Source organism: Echeneis naucrates, chromosome 6 (genome assembly GCF_900963305.1).
Source record: "Echeneis naucrates chromosome 6, fEcheNa1.1, whole genome shotgun sequence".
NCBI lineage: Eukaryota > Metazoa > Chordata > Actinopteri > Carangiformes > Echeneidae > Echeneis > Echeneis naucrates.
In genome coordinates, this window is record NC_042516.1 from 15,187,847 (window position 1) to 15,207,065 (window position 19,219).

At 41.0% G+C, this 19,219-nt stretch overlaps 2 protein-coding genes across 2 annotated transcripts in view; one reads left to right on the forward strand and one right to left on the reverse strand.

The window, feature by feature from the left end:
- Positions 1 to 29: 29 nt before the first annotated feature.
- polr3c (polymerase (RNA) III (DNA directed) polypeptide C) lies at positions 30 to 5,095 on the forward strand. The gene is made up of 13 exons (XM_029503591.1): positions 30 to 121; positions 732 to 878; positions 1,328 to 1,592; positions 2,085 to 2,386; positions 2,503 to 2,607; positions 2,970 to 3,143; positions 3,245 to 3,296; positions 3,387 to 3,447; positions 3,529 to 3,679; positions 4,076 to 4,177; positions 4,271 to 4,320; positions 4,464 to 4,613; positions 4,695 to 5,095. The coding sequence occupies exons 2-13, from the start codon at positions 732 to 734 to the stop codon at positions 4,777 to 4,779; spliced, it is 1,644 nt and encodes a 547-aa protein (XP_029359451.1). The 5' UTR covers positions 30 to 121; the 3' UTR covers positions 4,780 to 5,095.
- Positions 4,958 to 19,219, reverse strand: part of itga10 (integrin, alpha 10) — a 23,704-nt gene continuing 9,442 nt past the window's right edge. The window contains exons 7-30 of the mRNA XM_029503590.1: positions 18,999 to 19,147; positions 14,380 to 14,530; positions 11,884 to 12,049; positions 11,058 to 11,131; positions 10,828 to 10,972; positions 9,696 to 9,844; positions 9,430 to 9,573; positions 9,099 to 9,305; positions 8,873 to 9,003; positions 8,466 to 8,632; positions 8,148 to 8,290; positions 7,930 to 8,040; positions 7,738 to 7,823; positions 7,513 to 7,654; positions 7,319 to 7,411; positions 7,131 to 7,207; positions 6,908 to 6,997; positions 6,735 to 6,819; positions 6,519 to 6,632; positions 6,337 to 6,444; positions 6,124 to 6,237; positions 5,940 to 6,035; positions 5,740 to 5,853; positions 4,958 to 5,352 (exon numbers count right to left, since the gene is read on the reverse strand). Coding sequence (XP_029359450.1) covers positions 5,299 to 5,352; positions 5,740 to 5,853; positions 5,940 to 6,035; positions 6,124 to 6,237; positions 6,337 to 6,444; positions 6,519 to 6,632; positions 6,735 to 6,819; positions 6,908 to 6,997; positions 7,131 to 7,207; positions 7,319 to 7,411; positions 7,513 to 7,654; positions 7,738 to 7,823; positions 7,930 to 8,040; positions 8,148 to 8,290; positions 8,466 to 8,632; positions 8,873 to 9,003; positions 9,099 to 9,305; positions 9,430 to 9,573; positions 9,696 to 9,844; positions 10,828 to 10,972; positions 11,058 to 11,131; positions 11,884 to 12,049; positions 14,380 to 14,530; positions 18,999 to 19,147 — 2,910 coding nt within the window. The 3' untranslated portion in view covers positions 4,958 to 5,298. The remainder of the gene's footprint in view (positions 5,353 to 5,739; positions 5,854 to 5,939; positions 6,036 to 6,123; positions 6,238 to 6,336; positions 6,445 to 6,518; positions 6,633 to 6,734; positions 6,820 to 6,907; positions 6,998 to 7,130; positions 7,208 to 7,318; positions 7,412 to 7,512; positions 7,655 to 7,737; positions 7,824 to 7,929; positions 8,041 to 8,147; positions 8,291 to 8,465; positions 8,633 to 8,872; positions 9,004 to 9,098; positions 9,306 to 9,429; positions 9,574 to 9,695; positions 9,845 to 10,827; positions 10,973 to 11,057; positions 11,132 to 11,883; positions 12,050 to 14,379; positions 14,531 to 18,998; positions 19,148 to 19,219) is intronic.

A 19,219-nucleotide genomic window follows, 5' to 3' on the forward strand; every position in this document is an offset into this window, starting at 1 on the left:
GGCCAATCAGGGCGACCCGAGGCAGAGAGCGGAAGTGTTCGTGTGTTGACAACAAGAAATGGCATGTGCTTGAGTTGTTTGTCTGTGGGATGCTGGAAATCGTTTGGCCGTGTGCAGAAAGGTTTGTAAATAATCAGAAGTGGAACGTCTCAGTTTACATTATTTCCAGGTGTGTGATCCATTAGCAAATGCGCACGGAGTTTAAAAAGTATTGAGCCCGCCAAGGTACGATTTCGTTCATTAGTGGCAAGCGACAGTAAAAAAAACACGGATATATTCTTTTTAAAACAGTTGCTCAGTCTATTACTGTATGTTGTTGATGGCCCTCTGTTCATAGTATAACAGAAGACAATACACCCTGCACACGTTTCCAATGAACGTCCAAATACACAAAATAAACTTTCGGCCTGCAAAAATTTTAAATGATCCCATGCCATTTGCTGTGGCCAAAATTGCTTCTTTGACTTTCACACCGGTATTCCTCTATACACAGTTTACCACGTTTTTAGCCAGAAGGTTTTTTTTTTTAAATAAGCATCTTGAATTACTTCATTGGATTTGGGCTCAATCAGTGTCTTCTGTCTCTTCGTGTGCCCAAGACTGACATACTAGTGTGATTACAGCATTTTCTTATAGTAATAACTGCCGAGTGTCCGTGTTTCGATTGACAAGTCCTGAGGTCCAAATAATTGTTTTAATTAGTGCTTTATTCGGGTTTGTGATCTGTACAGATGACTTCCCAGGAAGTGCGTCTGTGTGGTCTCCTGCTACGGGAGCACTTTGGCGATGTGGTGGAAAAAGTGGGAACACACCTGCTCAAAAGTGGAGCCCAGAATTTAAGAACAATCATTCATGAGACTGGAATCTCTCTGGACCTGGTATCACTCCTATTCTTACTATCTCTACTGCTTTTAACGTTTAGACACTATTCAGAATTTGATCCTTTAAGACCAGATTAGTTGGCAGTCAATCCATTCTAGACGATTATTATGTGTTTGAATCCATTGTGTTGCCTTATTATTCTTCAGCAGTAGCACTGATGATTTTTGCCCCATTGATTTACATATAAAACTTGTATACCTGGGACATTGTCAAAATCTGTCCCAGATTATGACAATCTGTCCCAGCCTTAATTCGGTAGATGTCAGATTCTTTTATGAAAATGCTATACCTAATAACGCTGCTGTTTTAATAGGATTCGGGTAGTACTAGCTGTATAATGCATGTAAATACTTTACATCCAAAATAGAAATGTATTTTCTGCTTTGAAAAGTGAAAAATTAGTCATGACAGTAAAGCCCCTGCCACCTTTTTTGTCTCAATGCAGGTAAAGAAGTCTCTGTGTGTGCTTGTGCAACATGGGGCCTGTGTGTTCAGCCCAGGCCGTAAAGGACGTGGTAGTCCCACAGAGTATGTGGCCAGCTGTGATCGGATTCTAAGAATTCTGCGTTACCCACGTTACATCTACACAGCCAAAACACTGTATGGTGATACCGGGGAGCTAATCATCGAGGAGCTACTACAGAGAGGTCACATGACCTTGAGCAACACAGTGAAGACAGTTGCCGACCGTCTCACGCAAAACATGGAGGGTTAAGTATCCTGATGTATCAATCAGACTCTTAAAACATGAATCACCCATCACTGTCTTGAAGGCTAAAGTTGAGTGAACCACTTGTTAGTTACTCAAGCCAGATAATTTGGTTCCAAAGGTGTAAACAAGGCACAACAAGCAAACACCTTGGGTGACTGCAGTAGGCCATGGCACAAAGTATAGTTCTATATAAATCTTAAATTCTAGAACAAAGGTCCTCCAAATCACCACCAAGGCCCACAGGAGAGGTGACCTTTGCTATTTAAAATCTGAAACTAAATTCCTGTAGCATTTTTTCCTATGATGACTTTGGAATTAGAGTTTCCTTGGAGCTGTTTTTGGCTTTTAGAATAACTCTCATTCAAATTGTGACTTTAAATATGAGTTGCTGATGTACCTGGTACTTGTGTGAAATGTAATGATGAATTGCTACCGTTTACAAAATCATTTTCACACAGCAGTCTTCTCCTTGTATTTCATGTCATTGTAGAGGGCCACAGCATGGATTACAGTGAAGTGTCTTCTGCCTTCTCCAAACTGGTGGAGACTCATTTCCTTCAGCGTTGTCCTCCACCAGCGGGAGCAGGATCAAAGGACAGCACTACTGAAGCTACCAATGCTACTCCAGATGCCTCTGCTGCTCCTGTCAGCACTGCACAGCCCACACCAGAGAGCTTCCCCGACTGCTACAAAATGCCACACGTTACGCTTGTTGGCAGGGGCAAACGCCAACTCTCCACTGAGGATGGAGAGGAACAAAGGAATGCAAAGAAGGCAAGGTTAGCTATAGAGGTGGGTGTCTGGATCTAAATTTGTCTCTTTACATCTCTTCTTTCCCCTGTTTTTTTTTTTACTTTTATCTTATATCTATCTTTTATCTATGTGCTCTCCGGCTCTCTTTTCTGCAGACACATGGTGATGAGGGGATTTACTGGCAGGTGAATTTAGAGAGATTCCATCTGCACTTCAGAGACCAGACCATCATCAGTGCTGTTGCCAACAAACTGGACCAGGTTGGACGACACATGGAGGCTTGACATTCATTTTTAAGACCTTTAAGAAGTTTGACCAGTACCTGTAAAACCTTGAACACATGAACAATTTAATACCCCATTTCAAAGAAAAGCAGGACAGTGACTGGTAAATATTAAAGTAAAATAGTTGAGGAAACAGTCTACACTGGTGAATGTCATATTGATGAGGCATGCAGTCTTGATGGAAGAACAGATATATTAAGCATTAGTTTAATGTTGAGACTAGAAAAAATCCATTCATCCATCCATTTATCTGATTTATCCATAAGGGCGGGAGGGGAGGGGGGTCAGTACAGTGATTTGTATTTTTCTTTCTAAATTGCTTTACTCTCACAACTCAGACCAGCAGTGAGATAGTGAGGACGATGCTGAGGATGAGTGAGGTGACCACCTCACCCGCAGCCACCTGCACAAAGCCCCTCTCAGCCAATGAGATCTTCCGGTCACTCCCAAGCGGCTACAACATCCCCAGACCCATTTTAGACCAGTATCTCACTTTACTGGTGGATGACCCGGTATATCCACACTGCACCTTAGCCTTTTTAGGTTGCCCCCCCCCCCCCCTATTTTTTTTTTTTTTTTACGTCTGCTTGTTTTTTTTGTTTCCTTTCCCCAGATGGAGTTTGTGGGGAAGGCCGGTGAGAGTGGAGGAGGAATGTTTGTTGTCAGTATCCTTGTTGTCAGAATATTTTCAAAAGTTTGTAACATTTAATTAATGAAACGCAAGGTGCAGATCCTCTTCTTAACTTATCTCTCAGATTTGGACAGAGCTCTGGCAAATTTGGCACGGGCCACACTTGAGTCTGTAGTGCAGGAGAGGTAATATGTATAAGAGATTATAGTTGTGTTTAAATGTGATGATTCTGTCATCAAACTCATTTACTCTTATCCTGTCATCAGATTTGGCTCCCGATCAGCACGTATTTTCCGCCTGTTGCTAAGGAAACGTCACCTGGAGCAGAAGCAGGTGGAAGACTTTGCCATGATTCCAGCCAAGGAGGCTAAAGAAATGCTCTACACGCTGCTTTCACAAAACCTGGTCCAGCTGCAGGTATGGGCTTGACAAGTGAAGATGCTTTTAAGATTCCTTTCTTTGCATTTGTTGCAATTGTTTTAACAAAGCCAACCCAAATTCTGATTTAGCCTTTTAGATAACTGGCTCAGAAGGGTTTCCAAAGCACACAATCTGCCAAAACTGTCCTCATGCAAAAACAATCTGATCCAAAAACTTTCTTTGAAAATTATTTGGCACATATTTTAAAAAGCACTAAGCAAATGAGATATTTTAAAACCACATGACAGCCTCATCTTTTCTGATTTGTTGTTCTGTCAACAATGAGGCAGAGAGAAATTTGATAAATGGCCATCTGGCCATATCAAACTAAAGGGAACAGCCACTGCTTGTTTAATCTACCAACAACAACAATTGTGCTTCTTTGTTCCCCAGGAAATCCCAAAGACAGCTGACTTTGCTCCCTCTCGTACCTTTTATCTCTACACTGTCAACCAACTCCCAACTGCAAGAATGCTGCTGCAGAACTGCTACAAGGTAAAACAATGAATTTTAGTCATGTTGTTCATTTCATGCAGGTTTCTGCCTTTATTGATGTCTTGTTTTTGTTGTACATTTTTCTCTGTGCAGACAGTGGCCAACCTCATAGAGAGACGGCTGTTTGAGTCCAAAGAGAGCAAGTGAGTTTCTTCACTGTGTCCTTGTATTTTGCGTCATACTGCCATTGCAAGACAGACAATTTAATATGATTGATGTTAAGTCATATGGCTCACACACTGTGCCTAAGATGAACTGGCTACCTGGCTTTATGTTTGATTGACAGGCGGCTGCTTGAGAAATCCCAGCGAATTGAGGCCATCTTGGCATCTCTGCAGGCCAGTGGGGCTGAACCTGAACAGCTGACTGAGGTTGAAGAGATGATCACTGCTCCTGAAAAACAACAGCTGGACGCTTTACGGCTTCATATCAATAAGTAGGAACACAGAACAAAACTACAAATTCCTTTTACATGGATGTTTTTCACCTGAAACTCACTGTTTGCCTTTATTTCCAGGTTAGATTCAGCAGAGAACCAGGTAGATGAAACCATCTTTCTTCTAGAGTCTTACATCAACTCCACTGCCTCCTCCACAAGTTGAGTCAGATATATGAGGATTGTAACTCGCCCATAGTACATGAAAAGTTTGCCATTACTCTCTGCATACAAATGCCCCAGAATTTATAGCTGGAACTTTTCAGTTTAGAGTGAAATAAGATTGAAATAGATTGTTTGTTTTTATTGCTCACACCAGCAAATTAATAAACTGAGAATAAGAATACTTTAAACATTTTTAATTTTAATAAAGAAACAACACAAAACTGCTGAACATAGAACAAATTGATTGCTTGAGATGTGAAAACCATGATGATTTCTGAATATTAAATAGAAGTATTGTGGTTTAATACACTTGGAAACTAGAAAAAGATTATTTACACAAGTGCTCTCAACCCTGGAAATAGTGGGTAGTGCATTTCTGTGTGACCCTCGTGATGCTCTGTTTGGTCCTGAAGGTTCCTGTTGCATCCATGTCACGGGTCCAGTCCCAGAACTATCTGTGTGTCTGGTGGTAGGTGAACTCGGCTCCTCAGTTTGTTTTTTGTGGCCACAAAGGATGGGCTCAGTCCTCATGGTTTTCATCCTGTCCTCTGTGTTTACGTGTGAAGAAGCCCAGCTGACAGGAAGGGAGATGAAGAATTTACATTCTGTCTTTACCACATTCTGCTATTTATTTTGTGAAATACATTTGGAAAATGCAGTTTACAACCAGTATTAATTAAATGCTTTCTATATATCTTCAAATAGGAGTTGGGAGGAAGTGGAGAGAAAAAGGTTGTAATCCTTTTTTTGTATTTAGATGGGACCTGTCACACATCAAAACAAAACTGACACTTCATTCTGACTTGCTGTGTACGCAACTAAAAGATGCTTCCCTGGTCCTCACACATGTTGGCCTTCAAACCTTAGTGCAGTTTATCTGTTAGCTTTTAAATTTCACTTCTTATTAGATGAAAATGACAAAAATATATAGAATTAAATAATAATAATGTAATTAAAATACCTTCCACAATACGAAAATGATAAGGGCCAGCAGCAGCAAACCTCCAATGATGCTGCCAATGAGAATCCAGAGCGAGATGGGAATTGCTCGGCCCTTTAGCACTTCTAGTACAGTCTAGAGGAAAATACAGGGAAGGACAGGGTTAAGAGACAGTGAATGATATTCTTAGTCTGCCACTCAAAAACCTAAAGTTGTCTTACCTCCCTCCAGACTGTTCCTTTGTCCAGCGTGATGAGGTTAGTCTCCTGAGCTATGACGAGATAGGCCCCTATTATCCTCACTGACTTATATTTGGCCTACAGAAAAAGACACAAAGATGGTGAGCAATGTTTGTGTCATAGTACAGAAGAACTGGGCTGAAAGGAGCTCATGTGTTTGTCTCACTTTTCTGAAAAAGTCATCATGGACTCTGCGGCTGACACGGATAACGGCAGCCTGCCCTTTTAGAAGCTGCTGGACTTCACACACAACCTCTGTGCACCATGACCTGCTACAGTTCTAGGCACATAGATATAAATACATAGGGGGCATTAGGGGCATATTAACGTGTGCTGGTGCAGCACTGTTCAGTAGCTGCTGCGCTGCCAGGAGCCTTACCAGTGTGTCATCCTGCATCATGTCTTCGGGATGAAGCGGGCGTACATCTCTCTGTTTGGCCTTTAGCTGGGACAGATCACTCAGCACGCTGCAGTTAACTCCTGTAGCCTATGGGATAATTTAGACCTATCAGATATGATCTAACAGAGAAATACAATGAAGCAGGCAGATGTAGTACTCACGTTGTATGAGAAGACATCAGTGATAGTCATGAAGACACTGTCTCCTGCAGCCACAGAGGGTAGATGCAGCCTCAACTCTAAATTACTCACAGAGTAACAACCGAGGTTCTGCAGCTGCAAACATAAAGAAATAATGCTCAGATTTGGTTCATCTTTTCTACAGTGATGAAGTGCATGCGTTGCATAAAAACTTTTCTGATACCATGTGAGACATACCCTGAGGTGTGTGTAGAACTCTGGTCCAATTGCCTCTGACACTGTACGAGTGGGATGAACTTCATATCGGTTCAAATTAGAGTCACTGCACAGAAAAGTGGCGAAAAAAATAACATCAATAGTCAAATAAAATGAAAGAGAAGATGAAATGTCATTATGATGTGCAGACATACCTACTGACAAAAAGGTCAGGTTCATACTGAATAAAGCTCTGCAACTGAACACTGTTGTCTCCCAAAGTGTCCTCTCTCTCCACACTGTCACTGTAAGAGAACAAGAAAGTTGGACCAGCGTATGGCTTTCAAACAAGTAAAGATAGACCAAAATTACTGATGTCTTCAATACATCTACAGTGTGTGCATGTAGTACCCAGAAGGCACTGCTTCGATGAGCTACCTGGCAGCATTGAGCTTCATCTGAATTCGACTGTGCAAAGATGTGCAACTGAACTCAAATTCCAACATGAAGTTGACCTGCAAACAAGAAGAGAAGAAGCTGCTGAAGTCCCACATTTCAGCAGGAGGAAATGAAGTATGAGTGGGTCGAGTTGAGAGTGATGGAACCTTTTCTCAGCATGAATATACCTTTGACTGGGACCGAAATACTGGATAGCTGACATTACAGGAGTGGCTGTTAGAACCCAGCGCTGTACACTCAATCTTGAAGTGGGCATCCTCCTACAATATGAGAGAGACAAAGAGAGTAAATGTGGATAAATGTATATGGTTAGTTACACGTGGTCCTGCACATGTTCCTGGTATGCCAGTGTTTTTTCTACCCGAATGCTGAGGCTGGAGAAGTGCAGGTTGCGTGAATAGTGCAGCGTCAGACTGGTGTTGTAGGCGTTTTCCAGTCTGTTCTGGAGCTGCACCTCCACTGCCAGACGCCTACGAGGGCTGCGAATCACATAAGGCTTCTGTCTGTGGAGACGACACAATGAAAACCGACTTAAACCTCACAATCGAGAAGATACAGACAGGAGAAGGATGACTCAAATCTCTACCTTGTCCCAGAGATGTCCATATGAGCCTGCAGCACCAGGTCTGTTGTGCACACGTCATCCTCACCACAGTCTTTAAAGAACTGGATCTAGACAGGTTGAACATAAGAGGACAGCTTATTTAGCGAAAAGAGGAAGACATTATGATCCAGTAAGAAGTCCAGTAAAGCTAACAGTCAATATTGTGCCACTCACAGATTTCTTAACAGTTGTTGGGCAACCTTCATCCAACACTGGACCGCTCTCAGTGTCGTTGATCTTAAACCGCAACGAGAAGCTGATTGGACGGATGTAATCTGCTGTGTCCTATATCAAAGATGGAATCAAAACAGATCTTTGGTATCACTCTATCCTGATGCATGTGTATGGAAGCTGGGAGATAATTTAATGTGTCTGTGTGTCCAGACACTCACGTAGACATGGAAGGGCAGATTGCAGCAGCGAGTTTTTCCTGTGCGAACTGTGTGAACGAGCTGAGTCTGTCTGTGGGAGCTGTCATCAAACAGGGCCCGGGCAGACAACTTTCTGTCATCCAACATCGCCGACACCCACAGATCTAGGAAAAGAGCAAGTTGTTGAGATTGATGTTGAGTGCTGGAAAATTCAAATTTTGATTATAATTTAAGTGCCTGACCAATTTATAACACTTATATAATTTATATAACAATAACAGTGTTTGCTATGAGGATCAGAGAGCACAAGTCAGGGAATTCAGGGTTTATGAAAAATACCAAAGTTGTTGCTGTGTGGTCCAGGGGAACGGGAGACAGTTGTGAAGCAGGCAGTGGCATTCAGGCAGGCAGATTCTCTGCCACCCCTCTGGCAAGTCTTCTGAATGACATTGATGGAATGTGGCTGGAAGGACAGACTCACATTGATCTGGACAATGCTTCGAGAGCTGCACAGAAGAGGGACAGTCATTGAAAAGAGCAGAACTGAATAGAGATTTTATAGCCACTTTTTAGACCATCAGTGACTTTAACATTCTACTTTTGTATGGTTTATTATTGTAAATGTCAGAGCTGCATGGCTATAGAGGATTTTAATGCGGTGTGTAGCTTGATTATCTTGGAGTGTCTGCTGTAACAGCAACGATGTTCCCTTTTCTCTGTGCCTTTCCTCGTCTGTGTACACCCACCTGAGCAGTACAGCACTGCCTTGCGCTCCCACTGCCAAGTCTATTAGCTCATCACCATCCAAGTCCAGCAAAGCACTCACACTGCGGCCAAAATACTGCAGGGAGGGAGAAATCGATGACCCTGGAATACGCTGTGAGGTCGGGAGTTTCAGAGTTGAAAATAGAAGTTAATTGTTAGTTGATTACTGTGCAAATGAGTTTGGTGGTGTAGATAAAAGACAAGTACCTGTTTATAATTGTGGTTGATGTAAATACCATCTCCATGGTATACATATATGGCTCCTCTGTGTTCATCCTCCAATGGGGCTCCCACCAGCAGGTCAGTGAAGCCATCATGGTTGAGGTCAGGAGCAGCTGCCAGTGCATAACCAAATCTGGCATCCTGGGACTTTTTGTCTGACTTCAGAGTTCCATTAGACACAAACACCTCTTCCTGAAGGACAAAAGAAAGGAATGGACTAGGTGAAAGTAGCTTGTTAAAGAAATGAAACGAGATTTCACAATGTTTGTGTAATTATCCTTTTTGAAAAGCGAGATCAGTGCCACTGCTGTCCTACCCCACTGAGGGTGTAGATATAGACTCTTCCAGCCTCTTTATTTCCTGAGCCGAGGTACATTGGAGCAGCAACCAGGAGGACGTCAGTGATGCCATCCTGGTCTATATCCAGCCCACACACCTCACTGCCAAAGTAGGATCCAATCTAGATGGAAGTGTGTTATTTCTGTTTACTGCCAGTAGATGGAGTCATAACTTCAATCCCTGACAAAAATCAATTACTCCTGCTTTAGTAAATGTAGAGAAGACCCAAAGAGTGAATGTTACCTGTTCTCCATTCAAGGCCTGTACAATGTTGACATCAGCTTCATTATTGAGTTCAAACAGGATGACTTTGCCTTTGTGTTTGAAGCGAGGAGCCCCAGCTACATACAGTCTCCTCCAGTCCCCCACTATCACAGATGACACCGTGTAACCTGAAGATATATTTACAAACGCATACACTTTCACAAAAGTTTCAAACAACTTTCAAAGAAATGCATCACATTTTTTCAATGTTAATTTCATTTTATGTGTTTATATAGTCTTGTGCTGTCTTGAAAATCCTCTTGTGGTGGTGAATTTAGGTGCATATATAAAGGTCTGGCAAAAGTGACCTCAGAGTGTGGTGGGGAACATTTACAGTTTTTTTTCCAGAAATAAATATATAAGGATAGAAACAATAAGCAAACTAGGATGTTTTAAAAAGGATGATGTGTATTTTTGTAAAGACAGTTAGCTAAAGCTGGATCTTTGGAGTACAAGATACTCAGTTTGACAGTAATTTCCTAGTATTTTTATTGAATGTTTGGGACCACAGGTCAAAATAGCATTTTACTAGAGATAGCACTAATACATAGTAGTTTATATTATTAAATAGGGGCAGCACAGTGGCATAGTGGTTAGCACTGTTGCACCACAGCAAGAAGGTTGTGGGTTCGGTTCATTCTGTGTGGAGTTTGTATGTTCACAACATGCTTGGGTGGGTTTCTTCCGGGTACTCCAGATTCCTCCCACTGTCCAAAAACATGCATGCTTGGGTTAATTGGTGACTCTGAATTGTCTGTAGGTCTGAATTTGAGTGGTTCATCCCTGTCTGACTCTGTATGTTGGTTGGTCCTGCAATGGATCGTCAACCTGTCCAGTGTACCCTGCCCTCGCCTGATGTGAACTGAGATTGGCTTCAGCACCCCCCTAACAGATAAGCAGTGGAAGATGAATGAATTAATAAAACTGCAGCGCAATGTAATTATCAAGCTACTTTGAGGTTGATCCAGCTCTTGTGTTGGAGCGTCCCAGTGACATTTGAATGTGCCACCTGACAAAAAACACAATAATTTGTGATTGTAATGCACCATGCATGAAGAACACCGTTAGTGATCCTTGGAGTACCAAGTTCAGTGGTATGATATACTGGTACCTAAATATGCAGCATGATTTTTGAGCTCCAATGGAAACTCGCTCTCAAAGGCCTCTCTGGATGGCACGATGCGCCCACTGGTCCCCTCCTTCAACACTCCTCCATCCCAATCATAGGCACCGACCATCCCAAACAAAATGCCATCCTGAAAAGAAGAGCCATGTGTGGGTGAAAAACGGAGAAATAACAGCTTCACTTCACACAGATGAGAAGCTACAGGTTCGACTTACGTCCAATGCGTGTGTAGAGAAGCCAATCTGGGACATCTCCATGTGGAAGGAACTTTCGTTGTATCCCAGTGTGCCTGTGGGCCGGCAGAGACAATTCAGCACTCTCCATCATCATGTTCCTTTACAAAACTCCTCCCTTCCTTCCTCTCCCTGTAAGCATCTGAACAAGATGGCATCATTGGAACCCTCTGTCACGTCACGATGGAGACCGCAGCTGGCAGACATGCCTCACCCTTTCCTTTCCTCATGTCCTTTCCCCTCTGATTTCCTTAAACACTGACTTCACCTTTCATCTGCTTTCCTCACATTTCCACAACTACAGTGGTAGTTTCCCCACTCCTCTCCCTTAGTGTATTTTTCTCGCTTTTTCGTTTCTTTCACATTTTCCTCTCTTCCATTTCTTCCAAGGACAAAACCCAGTGGAATTCCATGATTAACTAAAGTGCGTGAAGAAGAGACATTGCTAACATGAACAAAGTGATACCTGTCTGATAAGAATGATTTGAACTGGCTTAGTGTGGCTCCTTTGATACCTTTTACATGTTTTAACCTTTGTAATAGATCTGATTGTTGTTTTGACACCACTAACCATAATATTCTAACAGGACAAGTATGGAGGCCGATCCGTAGTCTGAAGCCATTAGAATGTTGTTTGTAACTTTTATACATTAAATATATACATTAAATAGTAACTCTCAGTGCTTTAAAGCTTTTGTGACCAAAAAAAGAAAATTTGTGAAACTTGACAGATTATTTTAAAGTGGTGATAAAATTGTCACACTGCTGCTTTAACAGTGCTTCCCCTAACTTTCCCTATCTCACACACCTTCCAGAGTGAAGATACGGTCTCCAAGGGCATCCACGATGTCATTGAGCGCAGCTTCATCTGTCACATTGAAAAAGTATTTTTCATCAGGGTCACTGGCAATATACTTGATCTCATTGATGAATGTCTCAGGGTCCTGCTGCCGGCGGATATAATGACCCAAAACCTGGAACCCCGTGTGGGAGAAAAAGAGAGAGAAAAAGATTTTAGGGGGAAAATACCATGAATGAATAAGAGGATGACACAGGTCCAATAAAACATTGTGAAGCTGGAAGCAGAGAAAGGTGAAAGTGAGAAAAGCAGAGCATGAACACTTAGTTTGTCAACTGTCAGAGCAATTGCTTCTCCATGTTTCAGGGGAACAGTGGAGACTATGGCAGAGATATTACAGATTGTGTAGACAAGATAAGAGAAGGCCAACATTGTCAAAGAACACTGAGGTAGATGGCAAGTAATCTGGAGCTGCAGGATAACACCGAAATAACTGTCACTGTCTGTGACACAGTTATGAAGTGTGTGTCAGCCAGCAATGAAGGAAAACATAAGGGGCAGACTGGAGAACATAAGACAGGAGGAAATGGAAGCCACCAGAGATTTGTAAATGAGGTGCACAGGCCTAGCTCAGTAGTGAAGAGATGACTGATGGATAAGATGTATTATCGCAGCAGTGGCTTATGGCTCAATGCCTGAATTACAAATGAGAAAATTCCATAAGAGAAACCAAACCCAAGAATCTTGCCCTGTGACTCCAGCTGCCTAGAAAACTAAGGAAATCATCTGTTTTCAAAGGGTAGGAGCAGGAGTGGGGTGTATTGTGTAACATGATGATGGTGGATGTATAAAAACATTAAGAACTTGTAAATGCTAATAAATTCCACTCTGACCGCCAAGTCCTGCTTGCTTTTACATAACCATGAACACAAATACAAAGCACAATTCCATATTTTAGGAATTTGCCAATACTATTTAATTTAAATTAAAATTTCCACGCACATGATTCTGCATGAACAATTCCCCTACAAACACATTTCTCGACCTGCACCGATGTTTACAACACACAATGCCTGGGCTACCTTGAAAGCTCAACACTCCCTTGTGGACCATTTTCACCGTGCACTCACACATAGGGCAGTAATGCAGAAATCAACATCAAAACATGGCTAGTGTTAGTTTTACTTACCTGTCATTGACTTTTACACAGTCAACAGGGTAAACACTTCAACAAAAGCAACATACACGCCCTTGTTTTCCCTTTTCTATTTTTGTTTATTCCTATTTTGTTACAGCTAGTTTTTGCCTTTTTGTTTCTGTTTCCTTTCCTAAAACCAAGCTTCTGTTGACCTCACACGTAATATAATTCAACCAATTATACTATAAAATTTACCCGAGAAAGATTTTCACATAGTTAACCTTGAGCCTCTTCCTGTTTTGACTGGATGGTTTTGATTTAGATACCAGAGAAACACACAGTTTTACTTCACACCACTATTAACTGTGATATGGCTTCTGTTGGCAAGATTACAATTTCATCTGCATTCCTCCACCAAAAATCAGGAATTTTAGTCACTGTGGTCCTCTGACTTTTCTGCTACAATGCTTTGGTTGGTAACAGATACTTGCAGCCAGTGACATTCCCATCAGTCCAACCTGCACTTTGTGTTTCACATTAAATTCATGTTAAATTCTAGTTTGCTAACACAAAGAAGATGGTGAAGATTGTAAACACTACACCTATTTAATAGCAGCAAGTTATTGTGTGTTCACAATTTTTCTGCTTTTTCAGAGCATCTTGCAGAAAAATTTCCAGCATTGCTCAAACTAACCAAACCTCATAATGAGTCAATCACCAGCACAAACACAAGACTTGTAAATGAGCTCATCCATAGGTCACTTGGTTTATCTGATCTGCACCACCATCTACACATATTTCCACAGTGGCATTTTGTGGCACTTGCTTGAATGTTGGCTTGTGTTTCCCTCTTCTGTGGCTCCAGTGGAGTCTGAAGGTTCCCCCATTTCTAATGTGGGACAGGGAGGAGACTGCAACTAGTCCTGCCACAAGACGTTGTCTGCTCCTCTCGGTCTAAAACCATACAGTCACTCAGGGCCTGTCTGTGTGTAGAGGGGGGCGGGTGGAGCCGGATAGGAAGAGTTTTTGTTCCCACTTGGCTATTTTAGTAGATCCAAGGGGTTCATTTGGTTATTTGGAGTTGTTATTTTTGGGGGAGTGGTAGTGGTATTGTGTAGTTGCTTAAGGGTGTAGAGTATGTGGTCAGTGTACCACTTTTACACAATGCACTTAGTGAGTCAGGGGTGCTGCCTGCCTGCACGTCACAATAACATTTTTGAGGGCATTTTTGAGTGTGGGCAGAATAGTCCGGTGAAAAAAATGTTCAGCATCATGATGAGAAAACCCCCAGATAATATCTGAAATCATGAATCTTATAGAGAAGCAGCTCCTCAAAGACAAATGACCTGTTGATAAGATGTACTTACAGCAATGGCATATCGTGTAATGTTTCTGTTCTTGCACTCCTCAAGAGCATCTGGTAGCTCCTCCCCATCATGTGACTCTCCATCTGTCACCACAATCATCACCTTGGTGGCACCCTCCCTCGCTCCACGTTCAGCACTGAATGCCTCTGTGCTAAGAAGGCAGAGAAAAAGTAAGAAGACGACACGTCAGAAAATATTATTCGTCGTGCTAAAAAGACAGCTTAAGTGAATTTGATTTGAGACAAAAAGCATATGAGAAAAACTAAATTAAAACCAAAGAAAATTATAAAGTTGAAGGAGTAAAGGGCAGGAGGGAAAGACAGGACACAGTCAGTTTCCCAAATTCTCAAATAAACATCCTCCATAAGCTAACATACAATTTCAAGTGCTTCTGTGAGGAAATGAATAGCTAGTGAAACAGTGAAGCATCGGATTTGAGTCTCTTCCCATCAAATATAAATGGCTCAAAACACAACTATATTAGTCATGCTTAACACACATATATTAGCTGCAACTTGACTCAAATGGTCACTGCATGTAGCGTGCATGTGTCATTGTACCCACTGACCGCATCTGTGCAGTCCCATCCGTTTGGGGCATGATACAGAGAGGAAACCTTAACGACAAACACACACAAACCTACGCAAGCCACACCCTGTTTGTCTGAAGGAAACCTGTTCTCAGGACCTGCTTCAAGTGTTGAATAGGGTTGGTTAGCCTCAGACCAGCTCACACATGCAATCACACACGCATTCAGGCACGTACACACACACACACACACACACAGTCACTGCAAGTGAACTCAGTCATTTTCAGGCCTAACTGCAGTCCTTGCCTAAATATAACTTTGTGGTCAGCCACAAGAAAGTCAGACCCAAAAACAACTGTTTCCCCTATGGACTCTACAAATTACATAGGGTGCAGAAATGAAGAGGAAAAGAGAAAACAGGAGAGCAATGGAGGTAAAACAAAGATGAGGGACAAATGGATGAGTAAAAGAATAAGGAGAGTAATAACAGAAACAGGCAAATGCAATTGTGGAAAGGAAGAGAAAGAAAGGTAACTGAAAAGGATAAAATGCGCCTGCAAAGCTAACTCAAAAGAACTGAAAGAATACAAAAGACTAAAATACAGTCAAACAGTAAAACTAAGATTTACAAATCCTACGTTGATGTGGTACTAAGATCTCAAGCAACGACATAAAACTTGTATGAGAGACAAAAAGAAAAAGAGAAAAGAGAGAGTGATGTAGGAAAATGACAAGAAAAGACAGATATAAAGGGATAAGAAAGAAAGGGGGAACAAAAAGAGTGTGACACAAAATAAGGATGAAAGAAACAAGGAGATGAGATAGAGAGAAGAGGAGATGAAAGAGAAGAGAAAGTGAGTAGAAAGTCAGTAGAGCTAATTGGGGGGCCTGGTTGTATTTACAACCAATTTTATGGAGTCACAGTAGTATGGTAATAACACAGTGTCGCGGTCTGTGCGTGTACTTTCATGTGTAATGTGTGTGGGTGACTGAGAGTGTCTCAGACGGGTGGAGCAATATAAAAAAATCTGTGGCTAATCCAATTGTAGAGGTTTGTTTGATGTTCATACATCAGTCTGTCATCTACTCTGCCTTGGAACTGTACAATCTACAGTCCATTACTGTACTTAACATATCAACATGACACCGTATCCTTGTGCCACAGTGTGAAGGAAGATGAGCGTCAAAACATACATATAAACATACACATGCGGTGTATATGGTACAATGTAAGGAAACATATATGAACCAAGGCTTTGTGATGTTCAGTGCATGGGTGACCACAGAAAAATAGGTTCAGATAAAACTAATTAATAATTAATAATAATTAATGCAAGTTAGCACATAACATGACATTTTCATTACATGGTATAAATTTTGGTGGGGCTACAGGTCTACACTATTCCCCTTTCTCAAAGAGAAAGCAAGTAATCTTTGTTCCCCATTATGTTGAACTATTACTTAAATAGATCAACTACTATCCAAAGATGGACCTTAATAGTTTATGAATTTATTTATGTGAAGTGGGGATTTCAAGTCAAATCTTTTGGGAATCAAAACTTTAAATTGTTATTCTCTGTAGATTTGCAATGAATTTGTGTCTGTGTGGCTATTTTTTTTGTCACATTTTAAGTTTCTCTTTTCAGCAGTCAACTTATTGTAGTGTAAGATCATTTCTGCAAATTTGAGCAAAACTCACTCTTTGTGGCTCTGTGTGGTCCAATTTTCACTTTATACTGCAAATAAATATTGAGTTTATATTTAGCTTTTTATTGTTTTACAGCTTTTTTCCATTTGCTTTGCCCAGTTATTACCACACTTTTATATTGACTTGGGTGAGACAACAAGCCAAATGGACAGTCTTAACTTTCCAGCCAGCTCTGCACATGTGTATCCAGATCATCTTGACAAAAATATGAATTGAAAGCCTCCAGAGAGAGTTGGAGTAACAAATAATTCCCCTTCATCCTATTCATTTAGTGAAGTGTTTGGGTTTGGGCTTATTTTTATAATAATGACAAAGTTAGAAGTAAAGGTTAGAAGTCAAACATGCTGTAAAAATTGACATGCAGTTAATGTCTTTGATGATTATAAAAATAAAAACTATATTAATGTGAATTTCAAGTAGACAGCAAGAGTACCTGATGTGTATTGAGATGTTTGTGCATGCATGCGTGTACTGCACATTTGTGTGTGTGTATTTTTACAGCTGTAGCAGCTATACTTGGCTGACCAGACCGGGTCAGGCTGTACCACACCTGCAACCGTGCTGAGCAAGCAGCCAGCAAGTTCAGCTCAGCTAATCTCAATGTTTTTCTATCCCATCACTTGCCTGCTCAGTACCAGCTCTGTTATCTGTCCATCTGTGTGTGCTTGTATGTGTGGCAGGGAGTAAATATAATTGCACAACTCCTAATTTAAATTGTTCTACTTTGATATTACACATCACCTTGACATCAAATGAACCTAAAATAACTCTAAAAAGTGTAATCTTGGCCAGATTTTTCATGAGAAAACTTTCAGTGGTATAAGTATTAGATTTTGTTTTTGGCTGTGCACACTGATAAGTAAAGTAGTGTACTGATACAGTGTTTACACCACGTGACAGTTGGGCAAGCCAGTTGCAGTAAGAGGCAGAGTAGGCAGAGTGGAGAGTGGAGTGTGTAGAAGTGCAAGATTTTCACCGGTGTTTTAGGGCCACAGTTACAAAATTTAAATGGCTCATTTTTCCAGTCACTGCTTTTCAACTACCTTTTAAACATTCCTCCTAAACCTCACCAACTTTTATCTTTAAATGTGCCAGAAAACAGGAACTCTCCAATTACCTGTGTGTGCTGTGTGTGTATGTGTGCTTGTAACCTGAACACCTCTCCAAGACACACAAAGTGGAAGTTGTGGCCACACATCAGGCCTGGGTGTGGTGCTCTATGTGGGTATGACTTTAATAAAGAAGGAATTTTATTTTGAAAGAAAGAGATATTTTAAGACTTGGAGGTTTTCACTGACCCTCAACCTATAGAGCTGTTTCTTTAGACTTTGGTTACAAACCTTAACAGCCCCCAACATATTTCTGTAAAAGAATGCGATGAGAGACCAGTCAACAATATAGCCAGGAGTAATGAGGAGGAGAATATTTGACGACTGTAGTCTGAGAAGTACTGAGATTCTCTGCCTTAGCAAAATGAGCAATACCACACTGAAGAGACAAACTCACCTACATGTTAAATACCTCTATTTCTACTTTACGTCAGGAAAGAAACAGTCAGATGATGGACAATATTAGTAAAAAGGGGCACAAACTATAACAAGTTACTTGGATACAAAGGTATTATCGTATACTGTAAAAATTACTAGTCATTAATATAAAAAAATTAAATGGTAATATCATATATATGTTACTATTATTTGATATTACAGATACACCTGAAGAAAATGTAAAGTTTTAGTTGGTTGAGGTGCTCTGATCACATGTGTTTGTTACCGCCAGTTAGAATAGATTATTGATATATTTTATGGGACCTTAGTTAATGGTGTAACTTTAGCTGATTTAATGCTCCACTATCACTATGTTTGCTGTTTATTGCTGGGCAGGTAGCGTACAATAGGTTTGTCCGATTTTTTTATGATAACAGCTACCTGCTATGGCTGGAAGTGAGTTTCATGAAAGAAGTCAAACTGAACCAAAATCGTAAAATAAAACCAAAACAGTAAACTGAAAGATGTATGTATGAGTTTGTTACTACAAGTTACTCCCTTCACATGGCACATAGTCGTGCTGGCTAAAATATTGGTGTTACCAAAATATTAATGAAGATAGTGTGTCATGACATTGAATCCACTTCTTCTGATAGCTTGGTAAACCATAAATCAATAGCAGTCAGACGGATTTACACCAAGCATGTAATTAGAAAAGAAGAACCTGATTATCATTATAACTACAAATTACATTGACATATATTTTGAGAAAACCCAAAAAAATGTGACGCCAAACAGCCAGGCAGTTTCCAGTTGGCCAGCTAACTTTACAGTATGTTCTAATATGAAAAGAATTGGCCAGTAAGACCAAAGTTATGGTGACTGACAATCCTACCAGGCCATGTGGATGGCATATGCAGTGCGTGTCTCTCTTCCCTCCTGACGGCTGATGTTCTTGGCAGCCTCTACCACCTCCTGTGTGGTCTGGTAATCTCTCAGAGACCATTCATGGACTGCTACCTCACCATACTGCAGTATACCAACCTGAATACACACACACACACACACAAGCATTTCAACAATGCCACATGTTCATGGCTGTGCTAGCACATATTT